This window comes from Salvelinus namaycush, chromosome 5 (assembly GCF_016432855.1).
Source record: "Salvelinus namaycush isolate Seneca chromosome 5, SaNama_1.0, whole genome shotgun sequence".
NCBI classification, from domain to species: domain Eukaryota; kingdom Metazoa; phylum Chordata; class Actinopteri; order Salmoniformes; family Salmonidae; genus Salvelinus; species Salvelinus namaycush.
Window position 1 is genome coordinate 66,325,631 of NC_052311.1, and position 16,388 is coordinate 66,342,018.

A 16,388-nucleotide genomic window follows, 5' to 3' on the forward strand; every position below is an offset into this window, starting at 1 on the left:
TTACACTCAGACACACAGTTCTGCTTGCCTGCCTCCGCCAGTTAAATCTGTGGAGGAGGAAACAAGACAAGCAGCTTGGTCACCATCTATTTGCATAAATTATTCAGCAAGAGGCTTCGTTAAGACAAACACCAACAATTCAGTGACAAGTGTATCTGAAGTGGTCGTAAACGCAATAAGTAGAGGTCGACCGAATATGATTTTTCAACGCCAAAACCAATTATTTGAGGACCAAAAAAAGCCAATACCAATTAAAATCGGCCGATTTATTTATATATTTGTAATAAATGACAATTACAACAATATTGAATGAACACATTTTAACTTAATATAATACATCAATAAAATCAATTTAGTCTCAAATAAATAATGAAACATGTTCCATTTGGTTTAAATAATGCAAAAACACAGTGTTAGAGAAGAAAAGTGCAATATGTGCCATGTAAAAAAGCTAACGTTTAAGTTCCTTGATCAGAACATGAGAACATATGAAAACTGGGGGTTCCTTTTAACATGAGTCTTCAACATTCCCAGGTAAGAAGTTTTAGGTTGTAGTTATTACAGGACTATGTCTCTCTATACCATTTGTATTTCATAGACCTTGACTATTGGATGTTCTAATAGGCATTTTAGTATTGTGAGCCTAATCTCGGGAGTTGATAGGCTTGAAGTCAAACAGCGCTGTGTCTCAAGCATTGCTAAGAGCTGCTGGCAAATGCTGTAAAGTGCTTTTTGAATGAATGCTTACGAGCCTGCTGCTGCCTTCCACCGCTCAGTCAGACTGCTCTATCAAATCATATACTTAATTATAATATAATAAACACACAGAAATACGAGCCTTTGGTCATTAATATGGTCAAATCCGGAAACTATCATTTCGAAAACAAAACGTTTATTCTTTCAGTGAAATACGGAACCGTTGCATATTTTATCTAACGGGTGGCATCCATAAGTCTAAATATTGCTGTTACATTGCACAACCTTCAATGTTATGTCATAATTATGTAAAATTCTGGCAAATGAATTACGGTCTTTGTTAGGAAGAAATGGTCTTCACACAGTTCGCATCAAGCCAGGCAGCCCAAACTGCTGCATATACCCTGACTCTGCTTGCACTAAAGGCAAGAGAAGTGACACAATTTCCCTAGTTATTATTGCCTGCTAACATTAATTTATTTTAACTACATATGCAGGATTTAAAAAATATATACTTGTGTATTGATTTTAAGAAAGGTATTGATGTTTATGGTTAGGTACATTTGTGCAACGATTGTGCTTTTTTCACGAATGCACTTTTGTTAAATCGTCACCCGTTTGGAGAAGTTGAAGTAGGCTGTGATTCGATGATAAATTAACAGGCACCGCATTGATTATATGCAACGCAGAACAAGCTAGTTAACCTAGTAAAATCTTCAACCATGTGTAATTAACTAGTGATTACGTGATGACTGCAACTTACCTTGGCTCCTTGCAGCCACAAGGTCTTTTTGATGCGGCACTCGCGTAACAGGTGGTCAAGCCTGCCACGCAGTCTCCTCGTGGATTGCAATATAAATTCGGCATCCAAAAAGGCCGATTACCGATTGTTATGAAAACTTGAAATCGACCTCTAGCAGTGAGGATGAAGCTGCCACACTGATCTGAAGTCAGTTTAACCCCCCCCAAAAAAATTGTTAAGGTTAGGTTTTGGAGAGGGTAATCTGATCCTACATCTGTTAACGTCTTATGGCTGCAGGGACAGTATTGAGTAGCTTGGATGAAAGGTGCACAGAGGTGCCCATAGTAAACTGCCTGCTCTTCAGTTCCAGTTGCTAATATATGCATATTATTATTCAGATTGGATAGAAGACACTCTCAAGTTTCTAAAACTGTTTGAATGATGTCTGTGAGTATAACAGAACTCATATGGCAGGCAAAAACCTGAGAAAAAAATCCAAACAGGAAGTGGGAATTCTGAGGTTGGTCGATTTTCAACCAAGACCCTATTGAATACACAGTGGGATATGGATGAGTTTGCACTTCCTACGGCTTCCACTAGATGTCAACAGTCTGTAGAACCTTGTCTGACACCTCTACTGTGAAGTGGGGCCGAAGGAGACAGGAATTAGTCAGGTCTATCATGACCTGACCATGCGCATTCACATGAGAGGGAGCTCTGTTCCATCGCACATCTGACGTCAATGTAATTCTCCGGTTGGAACGTTACTGAAGATTTATGTTAAAAACTTTGTAAAGATTGATTCAATACATCGTTTGACATGTTTCTACTGACTGTTACGGAACTTTTTGACATTTCGTCTGCTTTTAGTGAACGCGCTTCCTGACTTTGGATTTGTTTACCCAACACGCTAACAAAAATAGCTATTTGGACATAAATGATGGACATTACCGAACAAAACAAACATTTCTTGTGGGAGTCCTGGGAGTGCATTCCGACAAAGATCAGCAAAGGTAAGTGAAGATTTATAATGCTTTTTATGAGTTTTGTTGACTGCACAATTTGGCGGGTAACTGTGTGGCTTCCTTTTGTGGCTGAACGCTGTTCTCAGATTATTGAATATTGTGCTTTTTCCGTAAAGCTTTTGAAATCTGACACAGCGGTTGCATTAAGAACAAGTGTATCTTTAATTCTATGTATCTTTCATCAAAGTTTATGATGAGTATTTTTGTTATTTGACGTGGCTCTCTGCAATTTCTCCGGATATTTTGGAGGCATTTCTGAACATGGCGCCAATGTAAACTGAGGTTTTTGGATATAAATATGAACTTTATCGAACAAATCATATATGTATTGTGTAACATGACGTCCTATGAGTGTCATCTGATGAAGATCATCAAAGGTTAGTGATTCATTTTATCTCTATTTCTGCTTTTTGTGACTCCTGTCTTTGGCTGTAAAAATGACTGTCTGATTTTGCGGTGACCTAACAATCGTTTGTGGGGCTTTCGCTGTAAAGCCTATTTGAAATCGGACACTTTGGTGGGATTAACAACAAGATTACCTTTAAAATGGTATAAAACACATGTATGTTTGAGGAATTTTAATTATGAGATTTCTGTTGTTTGAATTTGGCGCCATGCACTTTCACTGGCTGTTGTCATATCATCCCGTTAACGGGATTGCAGCCATAAGAAGTTTTAAGGGCAACTCAGGCAGTATCATACCGTGGGTTTGGGGAACACCATTGCATTGTGGGCAGGAGTGGTGGGGGCAGCAGCGGGGGTGGAGTTGGCGTTGTTGGCGTGGCCTGCCAGGTCCTGGCAGGTGTGGCTCTTCAGAGACTCTCTCCTCAGGGAGAAGTCAAAGGGATGCTCAGGGGGCACGGGGGGGTCCGAGTGGGGCGAGCTGATGGATGCCTCAGACACACTCTTCCTCACTGACGAAGACGTGTCTGAAGAAGAGAGAGAAGAGAAAGAGTCATCGACAAAATAAGACAGAGGCAAAGTGAGAGACAAAGACTGAGGCCATTATGGAACAGGGAAACATCAATGAAGACATGATTGGAGGACGGTGAGAAGAGGCAGGGGTGAGCGGCGTGTGGTTATCGGGAGATGGATATTAAAAGGTAGAATTGTTAGATACTACATTAATTTTTGGACTCAAAATATTGATATACACCATTGATTGTTGAAGAATATAACTTAAAAATGCCTCATGAGCTTAGTTCAACTGTCATACCTCATCAGAATCCCACATATAATCTTATTTCACCCCAATGTTTTAAACAATATAAATGTAAACTAACACTATAAAGCTTTAAAACATGGTTAAAACTACCATTTTTATCACATGGATGGTAAGTCCTTCCATCCATAGCTGTCTACAGTATGAATTTGAGAATGGTTACATTGCTCCAGACCCATCCCTCAGCTTTTTACCAAAACAGACGCGAGGTGCCCACTTTGATTCTAGCTTTAAGCAATAATGGTGTCATTATGATATGATCTCCCCGTCACAACACAGCTGTAAGAGGTGTCATGGCTTGTCTGTTCTCAAAGCTGTACTCACTGAGCTCTTCTATTAATAATGAACTCCCCATCATGGCCTTTAATAATGTACACCCCTCAATGACACAGTCATTAGTCTGGTCCACAGCTGCTGGGTGTCAGGTAACATGGTGACGCCTGGAATAGTCTGCTTACTGCAAGGTTTCAACACAATTAGTGGTGAGAGCCTCCTGTGGCCTGAGACTAAGCAGTGAATTGATATGGATGGATGAGGGTGTGACGTAACAGGGTGGTGGCCGTTGGTGATTGGTTAATTAGACGTCAACTGTGGATATCAATGTCAATAAAATCTTCCATACATGGCCCTTCCGGTAATAGGAAAATATTATTTCACATCAGTCAGACACTAAGATGCGTGAACACAAGTACATACAGAGACACACACACCCGCTCACCACAAGACACACCCCTCCAACACACACACACACACACACACACACACACACACACACACACACACACGTGTACCTACCTGTTGATGCCATGGCAGCGACTCTGTTGGGGTCCAGTAGGGAGTGGATCCAGTTGGAAGCTCCCTGTTTGAAGTCTCTGAGCAGCAGGGCCGTGTCTCTTCTCACCATGCTCAGAGTGCTCACCTTCTCCACCTGCTTCTCTGCCTGGGGCTCCTCACCTGGGGGAGAGAGGGAGGGCGAAAATGTGGTACACATCACTCACCAGCATTGATTGGCATGCACAAACACCACGCACTACACTCAGGGGCAGTAAACCATCTCTGCTCCCTCTCACACAGTCTTACCTGCGTAGGCACTGAGACACCTGGAGAGCACACTGAGGGGCAGTAGGGGGTCGAAGAGGGTGAGCAGGCGGGAGGGCGAGGCATAGGCGGTGAGCAGGATGGCAGGGTAGGCAGCTACAATGCCATCAGGCATTCGCACACCATGAGACGCAGCGCGCATCGATGTTGTAATACACAGGTTACCACCGGCACTGTCACCGGCCAGACAGACATTCTCCCCCGTCCAACCTGAGAGAGAGGAGAGTCAGAGTCAGTAGATTGAGGCAAGAGAGAGAGAGAAACAGAAAGAGGGAGAGAAAGGAGAAAAGCTGAGTAAAAGTAAGAATCTGTATAACACTTCTAAGTCCCACTCTCTGTGCACGTGTCTATATGGGGCAATGAGGGGGTGGTTGTTGATATGCAAGTACCGTATAGGTGTTGTTTTATCTTGTCCCACAATGTTTTATAATTGAGACATAACTGAGGGCCATAGTCTCAATTTGAGTGAGTTCCAAGCTAACCAGTCTTTAGCGTTCTGTCATAATAATCTATTAAGTATCAAAAAATATCAAAAGTAAATATTGAGATCATTGGGAATAAAGCCGATCTGAAAAAGCAGGTCTGTCTATTTATATATACAGTTGAAGTCAGAAGTTTACATACACCTTAGTCAAATACATTTAAACTCAGTTTTTCACAATTCCTGACATTTAATCCTAGTAAAAGTTAGGATCACCACTTTACTTTGAGAATGTGAAATGTTAGAATAATAGCAGAGAGAATGGTTTATGACAGCTTTAATTTCTTTCATCACATTCCCAGTGGGTCAGAAGTTTACATACACTCAATTAGTATGTGGTAGCATTGCCTTTAAATTGTTTAACTTGGGTCAAATGTTTCAGGTAGCCTTCAACAAGCTTCCCACAATAAGTTGGGTGAATTTTGGCCCATTCCTCCTGACAGAGCTAGTGTAACCGAGTCAGGTTTGTAGGCCTCCTTGCTCGCACATGCTTTTTCAGTTCACCCCACACATTTTCTATAGGATTGAGGTTAGGGCTTTGTGATGGCCACTCCAATACCTTGACTTTGTTGTCCTTAAGCCATTTTGCAACAACTTTGGAAGTATGCTTGGGGTCATTGTCCAGTTGGAAGACCATTTGCGACCAAGCTTTAACTTCCTGACTGATGTCTTGAGATGTTGCTTCAATATATCCACATAATTTTCCGTCCTCATGATGCCATCTATTTTGTGAAGTGCACCAGTACCTCCGGCAGCAAAGCACCCCCACAGCATGATGCTACCACCCCTCTGCTTCACGGTTGGGATGGTGTTATTCGGCTTGCAAGCATCCCCCTTTTACCTCCAAACATAACGATGGTCATTATGGCCAAACAGTTCTATTTCATCAGACCAGAGGACATTTCTCCAAAAATTACTATCTTTTTCCCCATGTGCAGTTACAAACTGTAGTCTGGCTTTTTTATAGCGGTTTTGGAGCAGTGGCTTCTTCCTTGCTGAGCGGCCTTTCAGGTTATGTCGATATAGGACTTGTTTTACTGTGGATATAGATACGTTTCTGCCTGTTTCCTCCAGCATCTTCACAAGGTCCTTTGCTGATGTTCTGGGATTGATTTACACTTTTCGCACTAAAGTACGTTCATCTCTAGGAAACAGAACGCGTCTCCTTCCTGAGCGGTATGACGGCTGCGTGGTCCCATGGTGTTTATACTTGCGTACTATTGTTTGTACAGATGAACGTGGTACCTTCAGGCGTTTGGAAATTGCTCCCAAGGATGAGGTCTTGGCTGATTTCTTTTGATTTTCCCATGATGTCAAGCAAAGAGGCACTGAGTTTGAAGGTAGGCCTTGAAATACATCCAAAAGTACACCTCCAATTGACTCAAATTATGTCAATTAGCCTATCAGAAGCTTCTAAAGCTATGACATCATTTTCTGGAATTTTCCAAGCTGTTTAAAGGCACAGTCAACTTAGTGTATGTAAACTTCTGACCCACTGGAATTGTGATACAGTGAATTATAAGTGAAATAATCGGTCTGTAAACAATTGTTGGAAAAATTACTTGTGTCATGCACAAAGGAGATGTCCTAACCGAGTTGCCAAAACTATAGTTTGTTAACAAGACATTTGTGGAGTGGTTGAAAATACGAGTTTTAATGACTCAACATAAGTGTATGTAAACTTCCGACTTCAACTGTAGAGCATCAAAATGTTGTCAAAGACATTTCCCCCCCGGGGACATTAAAGACATTCTATTCTAAGATAAAGTGGTAGTAGTGTGTTATCCTACCCAGCAGGTGGTGGTTCTTGATGGCCCAGCAGTAGGGTTAGATAAAGTGGTAGTAGTGTGTTGTCCTACCCAGCAGCTGGTGGTTCTTGATGGCCCAGCAGTAGGGTTAGATAAAGTGGTAGTAGTGTGTTGTCCTACCCAGCAGCTGGTGGTTCTTGATGGCCCAGCAGTAGGGTTAGATAAAGTGGTAGTAGTGTGTTGTCCTACCCAGCAGCTGGTGGTTCTTGATGGCCCAGCAGTAGGGTTAGATAAAGTGGTTGTAGTGTGTTGTCCTACCCAGCAGGTGGTGGTTCTTGATGGCCCAGCAGTAGGGTTAGATAAAGTGGTAGTAGTGTGTTGTCCTACCCAGCAGGTGGTGGTTCTTGATGGCCCAGCAGTAGGGTTAGATAAAGTGGTAGTAGTGTGTTGTCCTACCCAGCAGGTGGTGGTTCTTGATGGCCCAGCAGTAGGGTTAGATAAAGTGGTAGTAGTGTGTTGTCCTACCCAGCAGGTGGTGGTTATTGATGGCCCAGCATTAGGATTAGATAAAGTGGTAATAGTGTGTTATCCTACCCAGCAGCTGGTGGTTCTTGATGGCCCAGCAGTAGGGTTAGATAAAGTGGTAGTAGTGTGTTGTCCTACCCAGCAGGTGGTGGTTATTGATGGCCCAGCATTAGGATTAGATAAAGTGGTAATAGTGTGTTATCCTACCCAGCAGCTGGTGGTTCTTGATGGCCCAGCAGTAGGGTTAGATAAAGTGGTAGTAGTGTGTTGTCCTACCCAGCAGCTGGTGGTTCTTGATGGCCCAGCATTAGGATTAGATAAAGTGGTAATAGTGTGTTATCCTACCCAGCAGCTGGTGGTTCTTGATGGCCCAGCAGTAGGGTTAGATAAAGTGGTAGTAGTGTGTTGTCCTACCCAGCAGCTGGTGGTTATTGATGGCCCAGCAGTAGGGTTAGATAAAGTGGTTGTAGTGTGTTATCCTACCCAGCAGGTGGTGGTTATTGATGGCCCAGCAGTAGGGTTAGATAAAGTGGTAGTAGTGTGTTGTCCTACCCAGCAGCTGGTGGTTCTTGATGGCCCAGCAGTAGGGTTAGATAAAGTGGTTGTAGTGTGTTGTCCTACCCAGCAGCTGGTGGTTCTTGATGGCCCAGCAGTAGGGTTAGATAAAGTGGTAGTAGTGTGTTGTCCTACCCAGCAGGTGGTGGTTATTGATGGCCCAGCAGTAGGGTTAGATAGTGGTAATAGTGTGTTATCCTACCCAGCAGGTGGTGGTTCTTGGTGGCCCAGCAGTAGGGTTAGGGTTAGATAAAGTGGTAGTAGTGTGTTGTCCTACCCAGCAGCTGGTGATTCTTGATGGCCCAGCAGTAAGCGTAGAAGCAGTCCTCCAGGGCCCTGGGGAAGGGGGCTTCAGGGGCCAGAGAGTAGTCCACAGACAGGATGGGCACACCCAGGTCCTGAGACCAGCTCTTCAGGTACGGCTGGAGAAGAGAAAAAGGGGGTGAATGGAGGTGAAAGGAGTGAGTTTACTGTAGATGGTGCAACCCCCTACCAGGGCAGGCAGAGTGCTGTTCGCAGTTCTGAATGCTTCTTAGTGCCCCCTAGCTAGCCTTACAGGAGGTGGTGTTGGGAAGGATAGGAGAGAGGTCCTGGTATCAGATTCCCACCTTGCAGGTTCTGTATTGGTGAACTACCAACCCAACCATACACTGCCTAACTCCAGTGGCGGCTTGGTAATTCTGTTATGAAAATACCAGGTATGTGCACTGTGCTCACAAACGCAACATGACAACCTTGCTCTCACTACACAGGGGTGGTGTTAACCTGTTGTTGCTTTGCAATTTGATGTCATGGTAGCTAAATTATTAGCATTCTCAGACATACTTTGCAGATCAAACATCCTTAGCATACTTGCTTTTTATATTATAACCTTGTACGGTCATCAAGTACTTAGCTAGGTGAGAAGTCAAGAGAGCATACATCTGACAATAAATCTCATCTGACAATATTAGTCTGCCCTCCTCTACAGAACTTTCTTTCCTGTCCTTCGATCGCTCCAATGCCCCTCCTCCTCTTCTCTCTAAGCATCAGTGACAGTGTCAGTAGTGACAGCTACGCCTCTCTAAACAATGCACAGAGAGTCTCACCTCAGTGGCCCATGACTGGATGTGACCGCATCACACACCACCTCAACACCATCCCTGGGAATCTGCCCTGCACTCTTAAAGCCACGCTGTCATAATGGATCCCAGTCTGGCACTGCTGACATGTGTGTTGTGGCGTTGCGTGTGTGCGCGCCAATTTGAACGATCGTCATTGTCAGTACATTATGCGTTTTGACACCCGTCAGCGCCGCTGGCCAGGTCTGCCAATCACAAGTCTTGCCAGCGGCCCCCATAGATAGAGATGAATGCCCTCACAGACTCTATCCATCTCCTCACTGGCCAGGGGGAAGAAGGAAGAACAGAGTGGGTACAGTGAAGGAGGGAGGAGAGCGAAAGGAAAGCAAAGAGCAGGGGTGGATTACAAAAATGACAGAAGAGGTCATTAGGACAAAGGAGAGTAGAGCGCAAAGAGAATAATGATCAGAAAGGAGGAAAGCGTAGAGGACAGGGTTAGAGGAGGGAGCCTAGAGCATGGAGATCACACACAGACAGACATCTTCCATTAGGGCCTATGTAATATAAAGCCATAATAACTTCATGCAGAGTTCCAGGCTAATTCAACATGACAGGCTTGTTCCTCCTCAGATCACTTCATATAGCCTCTGGTTGCAAGGCTATTGGAGATCAAGGGACTGCCAGTCCACTCTGGTTTCATGGTGACGCGTCTCAGTGGTTTAAAGTACCCTGCTGGTTATATAATACAGGAGGGAGAGAGAGGAGATGGAATGAGGAGGGAGGAGAGACAAACAGGAGTGGAAGAGGGGGAAAGGGGGGCTGGCCTGCACCAATCACTGGATAATATAGAGTGATATAAATATAGTCAGTTTGTGTCTATCAACCCTATTGGATGAATTAAACAGTCATTAGCAGGAACGGCTCATTACAGGGAAGCTATGGAGTGAAAACACAATCATTCCGAACATATCCTCAAGACCACCAAGTAACCCTCTAACAACGCAATTCTCAAACTATTCATTAGAATGGTATGATTCCAGTTAACTATAATAATAAATTAAAAAAGACATTGAGGTCTTGAACATGATAGGCTGTGGAGAGAACCAGGCCACACCATGGGTTCCCACCATAGACACTAGTCAGGTTAAAGGTGAAACGTGACGGTCAATTCCTCCCCAACAAACAAACGAGAACAGAATGTGTTATTACCTCGTGAGACTTGGAAGTCTGGGCCACAAAGCCTCCTCCGTGGTAGTGCACCAGGAGCCAGCGAGAAGCGGGGCTCTGCTTGGTCTTCATTCCCAGAGACAGGGAGATAGGACCCCCCTCAGAACGAGACAGGGACAGCAACGCCTCACTGTCCTACAGAGGGAGGGAGACAGAGACAGCCAGAGAATCACTATCACAATCAAAAGCTAGACAAATTCTGTTTGTTTTCACTTCAATTGCTACAGATGTTGATTTGTCCGTTTGCTTTACAGCTCTCTGTTGAACAATCCCTACAGTCAGGACTAGCCGTGTGGTTTGTTCTCTGCTCCAGACTGTCCTTCCAGCTCCACCACAAACACACTATTCTCATTCCCATTCATTAACATTAGCAGGGAACAGCAGAGAGGCTTTCACTTGTGTTCTCCACATAAGACAACAGCTCTTTGACTGAGCAGGATCAATGAGTGAGTTGAAAGTGTTGGCTGATATCATGTCTGGTTTAATGCCAGACTACAGATGCTCAGCTCTGCTGTTCAATACCTCCCCAAATAAATAAAGTGTGTGTGTGTGGATTTAAAGGGATTAAGAGCTGCGAATGAGCAGAGAAGACGAGACACTGTCGTTTACTACAGCTGCTCTCAAACAAAGGAAACGCAAAGTAACAGAATCCCTTGATGTTCAAGCATTTCACGCAGAAAGAAGCTTCTCAACAGCTGATGAAAGCAGCAGCTTAAAGCCAATTAATTTGGGAAATACACACTGTCAGAATGCTGCTGTCAAAGGTTTTACAGCAGCACATTTTGATCTACCAGTCAAAGGTTCTGCGTGTCAGATTTGAAAGGTTAACAAAAGTGAACTTTGCTTCAATATATCCACATAATTTTCCGTCCTCATGATGCCATCTATTTTGTGAAGTGCACCAATCCCTTCTGCAGCAAAGCACCCCCACAACATGATGCTGCCACCCCCATGCTTCACGGTTGGGATGGTGTTCTTCAGCTTGCAAGCATCCCCCTTTTTCCTCCAAACATAACGATGGTCATCATGACCAAACAGTTCTATTTCTGTTTCATCAGACCAGAGGACATTTCTCCAAAAAGTACAATCTTTGTCCCCATGTGCAGTTGCAAACCGTAGTTTGGCTTTTTATGGCGGTTTTGGAGCAGTGGCTTCTTCCTTGCTGAGCGGCCTTTCAGGTTATGTCGATATAGGACTTGTTTTACTGTGGATATAGATACTTTTGTACCCGTTTCCACCAGCATCTTCACAAGGTCCTTTGCTGTTGTTCTGGGATGGATTTGCACTTTTCCCACCAAAGTACGTTCATCTCTAGGAGACAGAACGCGTCTCCTTCCTGAGCGGTATGATGGCTCTGTGGTCCCATGGTGTTTATACTTGCGTACTATTGTTTGTACAGATGAACGTGGTACCTTCAGGCATTTGAAAATTGCTCCCAAGGATGAAACAGATGTGTGGAGGCCTACAATTTTTTCTGAGGTCTTGGCTGATTTCTTTTGATTTTCTCATGATGTCAAGCAAAGAGGCTCTGACTTTGAAGGTAGGCCTTGAAATACATCCACAGGTACATCTCCAATTGACTCAAATTATGTCAATTAGCCTTTCAGGAGCTTCTAAAGCCATGACATAATTTTTCTGGAATTTACCAAGCTGTTTAAAGGCACAGTCAACTTAGTGTATGTAAACTTCTGACCCACTGGAATTGTGATACAGTGAATTATAAGTGAAATAATCGGTCTGTAAACAATTGTTGGAAAAATTACTTGTGTCATGCACAAAGGAGATGTCCTAACCGAGTTGCCAAAACTATAGTTTGTTAACAAGACATTTGTGGAGTGGTTGAAAAATGAGTTTTAATGACGCCATCCTAACTGTATGTAAACTTCCGACTTCAACTGTACCTGTATTTGTCCAATACAAACTTGTTTACATTGCAAAATGTTGTGGATTATGCTTCTAGTCTTGATTTGCATTTTGATAACATACCTACAGTATTTCACTTTTGAATGTGTATAGTATTGCTTACTAGTTTTTAATCTTTGTTTCCATTGAACATGCCATACAAATAAAGGCATTTTAATTTATTATATGAACATTGCCTTGGTCCTCCTTTTTCATCACATATAAAGGTGGATAGTAATGTGGCTTGAAATATCCAATCCCATGTGCATTTTGGCTGTTCAGACTGCAGGAAAAGTACGATTTGAATGGGATTTTTTATTTTATTTTAAATTTGAGTCACTTCAAACTGCCAATATGAACAGGGCTTTAGTTACCTGTCCCTCCCTCAGCTCGAAGGAGATCAGCCTCATCTGTACGGGGCCAGGGCCGGTGTGGGCCGACGGGGCCTCTATGGTGACAGTGAGGTGGGGATCAGCCACCAGCGGGAGGTCAAAGGGCACAGGGGGCACCGAGAGGGCACGGTTCACCTTCACCTGGGTGGACGTCATACTGGCTAGACTCTGAGGGGGAGAGTGGAAGGAAAGGAGGGGAGGAAGAAGAAGATTACTTTGTTATTCGTCACAGATACATTGTAATGTTTCAGTCTTTTCCTTTAGGAGGAGGGACAAGAAAGAGAGGGAAGGCTGAGGGCAAATCAGATAAACATTCATAATTCACCATATCATTTAATTATTTTGTTTTGATCTTCCGGGTCATTTGTAGGTCAATAAACTTGACAAAAGACAAAGCTGAGAGCATCTCCTCATGGCAGGAAAGCATCCAGTAAAATCTAAACATATCCAAACACAGTGACAGTATTACAAGCTCTGCAACTGCATAACTACGAGAGGAATGAAAGACAGCCAACAGGACAAACGCTGAGAAACACATACAAGGGAAGAGTAATCTACCACTGAGCTGTACATCACAGTGCAAGGGGAGAGTATTCTACCAGCGACCCGTTCCAGGGTCCGTCCAGAGTGGTCAGTGACTCACAGATAGAACCTCGGTCTCTGTGATGTTCCAGAAGGCCTTCCAGAAGTGGACGTCCAGGTTCTGAGTGATGCGTTCAAACTCCGCCCCCCTTAACTCCGGGTCGATGGCGTACTTCCCTGAGGTAAAGAAGGAGCTGGCTGCTACACCTGGAGACAGAGGGAAGGGGGGAGAGAAGATAGTGGAGGGATGGTTGTAGGAGGCAGGCAAGAAGGAGAGGGTGATAGACAGTTGCAGGTAAAAAGAGAGGGGGACAAGGTAGTGGAAGTGGCAGAGGGAAAAATGTATAGGTATGGATAAAGATGAATGACAGAAAAGGGACAGGGAAAAGAGGGAGAGAGTGGAGGAGGAGAGGGAGTGAGTGGATGCTAACACATCAAATCAACTCATTAAGACAGAAACACAGGGATGGGGAGGCAGAGAGAGCGATGGCCATGAGTGGAGGCAGTAGATGCTACTGTTAAACAGAACTCTTTCAATCCCTGTAGCTACAGGAGTGTCTGGATGAGACGGAGCAGTGGTCACCTATTGTCCAGGAGAGCTGAATTGTACGGCTATTTGTTCCGCCAGAGCACTAAAACAGATGATTCCCCTAATCTAATTAAACACTAAGACTTGGTCACACTATGCCTGTGGTCACCTATTAACCATGTCAAAGCCTGGCTCTATCTCCCAGACTGAGACTATGGCAGTCGTCAGGGGGACAGACACTCACCATATGGTGCAATACCTCCTTCCTCCACTGGGAAGCAGCATAGAGCAAAAGACAGTGTTAGATCATATTGGGTGTGCCATCACATCCTTCGTAAACAACAGGTGTAGACTAACAGTGCTTACTTGTGCTTACTTGTGTATGTGTGCTGTACGGAGAAGGTGCTTTCTATACTCATAAGTGTCCATATATCAATGACCTATGAAATGTTGGAATCCTTCTTGACTAATGTGATTTGGTGATTAAAATAAAGTATTTCAAATGTGTGTGTGGGTTAATGTAAGTAAGTCTCCCTTTAAATTATCCTTTAATGATGTATTGTATCTAGCATTGATATTCACCCTCACAATCCCTTCACGTCGACTGAGTTGCTATGTCAGTAGAATGGTTTAGGAAGTAAATGAGAATGAATTAATGATTGAGTGGCTTTTGTTTCCATCAATAGGGAGGTTTGCTGGAGCCACTGACCAATGCCTGACTGGTGGCGCCTGTAGTTCTCTCCGAAGGCCACTAGGCCGATGGCTATGGTCTGCAGACAGGGACGGATGGCTGGAGTGAACTGGAAGAGGAGAGACATGAAACAAATCACTACAAAATACTTTTCCTTCAGGCTAACAAAAAGGGCCTCAAGATTCTCCCAAAAGTATTCCGCCCTCCCAGTCTCCTCTCCTCCCTCCACCTGGAATCCGAGGCAGCGTCCGTAGAAGCAGCCCTTGTGCATGGAGGAGTACTCCCGGATGAAGCTCTGGCTGAGGCCGCTCTCCTCGTGGAAGAAGAGGTTCCCGTGGCTGTTGTCGTGCAGCAGTCGCTGGGCCAGGTAGAGCAGGGCTCTCAGCTGACATAGGGCCGAGCAGTAGGCCTCCATCTCCCCTGCGTTGTGGGCCGTCCGAAAGAAGATGCTGCGTCGGTTGGTGGAGATGTAGCGCCCCTTGTGGATGATGTGGAGAATGCAGCAGCGCACCACCTAAGAGCGGGGTGGGAGGAAAAGGAGAAGGGAGTGAGAAATAGGGGGAGGAAAAGTGCTGTGTGTGAGTGATAGAAATAACATTAAATAAAGAGAATGTGTGAGAGAAAATAACGACAGGTACAGAAAAGGAGTGTGAGAGACAGACGATGAAAAAGGCGGAGACAGAAATTCAGAGACATTTAATAAAGGTAAGCAGCTGGCAGAGAGGTCATGATTTCTCATCAATACAAGAGGGAGCCTGAAGAGGTTCTGTTATGACACTCAATCAATTGGTAGCAAAAAAAACTAACAGAATACAAAATAAACTTGAGGCATTCGATGCTGGTGTTGAATTTTTCCCAATGTTGAGAGACCGTCAGGCACACACATACACACTCCCTCTTAACGCTCACACACTCCCTCTTGGGGTGGCAGGTAGCCTAGTGGTTAGAGCGGTGGACTAGTAGCCGGAAGGTTGCAAGATCGAATCCCCGAGCTGACAAGGTAAAAATCTTTCGCTCTGCCCCTGAACAAGGCAGTTAACCCATTGTTCCTCGGCCGTCATCGAAAATAATTCTTAACTGACTTGCCTAGTAAAATACAGGTTAAAAAAAAATGTAAAACTAGGGAGTTCACACATACAGACACACAAACCCTGCCATCCTACCTTGACTAGAGAGCGGTATCCGTTGGCTGGTATGTGTGGGTCAAAGTCAAAGTGATGGTAGATGGCTGCGAAGCCGGAGATGACAGGTTCCAGGCTGCGGGCGTGCTCCTGGATCAGGGTCATGGTGTCCACCAGCCGCTGTGCCGCACCCCCCTGGGCCCCCTTAGCACCCTCAGAGAAGAACGTAGCATTCTCCTCACACACACTGTACAGGGCAGTAAACACCGCCTTGGTGTCCATCACTGGGGGGAAGAGAGGGAAGAGAGAAACAATCAGCATGCAACAACAAAGACTGATCATGTCTAATTCCAAAAAAAAGGATCTCTATGGCCATACTGAATACTCACTTCATTCAAATGGCTAACCCACTATAGCCAGCATACAACAGGTGATTTGGAGTAAGAGTCTATCCCATGACATACCATACAACATAGCCACATTCAGAAAAACAGACCTTGTTTGTATCATTACCTAGCAATGCAATACTGCACATTTTGGCAAATATTCAGAGGTGAAAACTTTCCGTAGGATTTAAAATGGGAATTAATGGGAATATATGCAAATTAATACCATTTAAAAAGTAGATTTTTTTTGCATGGGACCTTATCATAAGTAGACATAATTGCAAATGATTAAATCGTTCCAAAAAATTAAAAAAACTATTTAGTTACGAATTGAACTTTAATTAAATGAGGTGACTCTTCACATGGGATGATTTCACTGAACAACAAAAGAAAGGGAATATTGAA

The 16,388-nt window shown here is 44.1% G+C and overlaps 1 protein-coding gene across 3 annotated transcripts in view; it reads right to left on the reverse strand.

The window, feature by feature from the left end:
* LOC120048772 (hormone-sensitive lipase-like) overlaps positions 1–16,388 on the reverse strand; it is a 52,267-nt gene that overhangs the window by 13,304 nt on the left and 22,575 nt on the right. For all 3 annotated transcript variants that reach the window (XM_038994978.1, XM_038994979.1, XM_038994977.1), the window contains exons 2-11: positions 15,640–15,881; positions 14,706–14,990; positions 14,495–14,585; positions 13,318–13,463; positions 12,657–12,842; positions 10,363–10,515; positions 8,370–8,514; positions 4,766–4,993; positions 4,481–4,639; positions 3,166–3,392 (exon numbers count right to left, since the gene is read on the reverse strand). In XM_038994978.1, coding sequence (XP_038850906.1) covers positions 3,166–3,392; positions 4,481–4,639; positions 4,766–4,993; positions 8,370–8,514; positions 10,363–10,515; positions 12,657–12,842; positions 13,318–13,463; positions 14,495–14,585; positions 14,706–14,990; positions 15,640–15,879 — 1,860 coding nt within the window. In that variant the 5' untranslated portion in view covers positions 15,880–15,881. The remainder of the gene's footprint in view (positions 1–3,165; positions 3,393–4,480; positions 4,640–4,765; positions 4,994–8,369; positions 8,515–10,362; positions 10,516–12,656; positions 12,843–13,317; positions 13,464–14,494; positions 14,586–14,705; positions 14,991–15,639; positions 15,882–16,388) is intronic.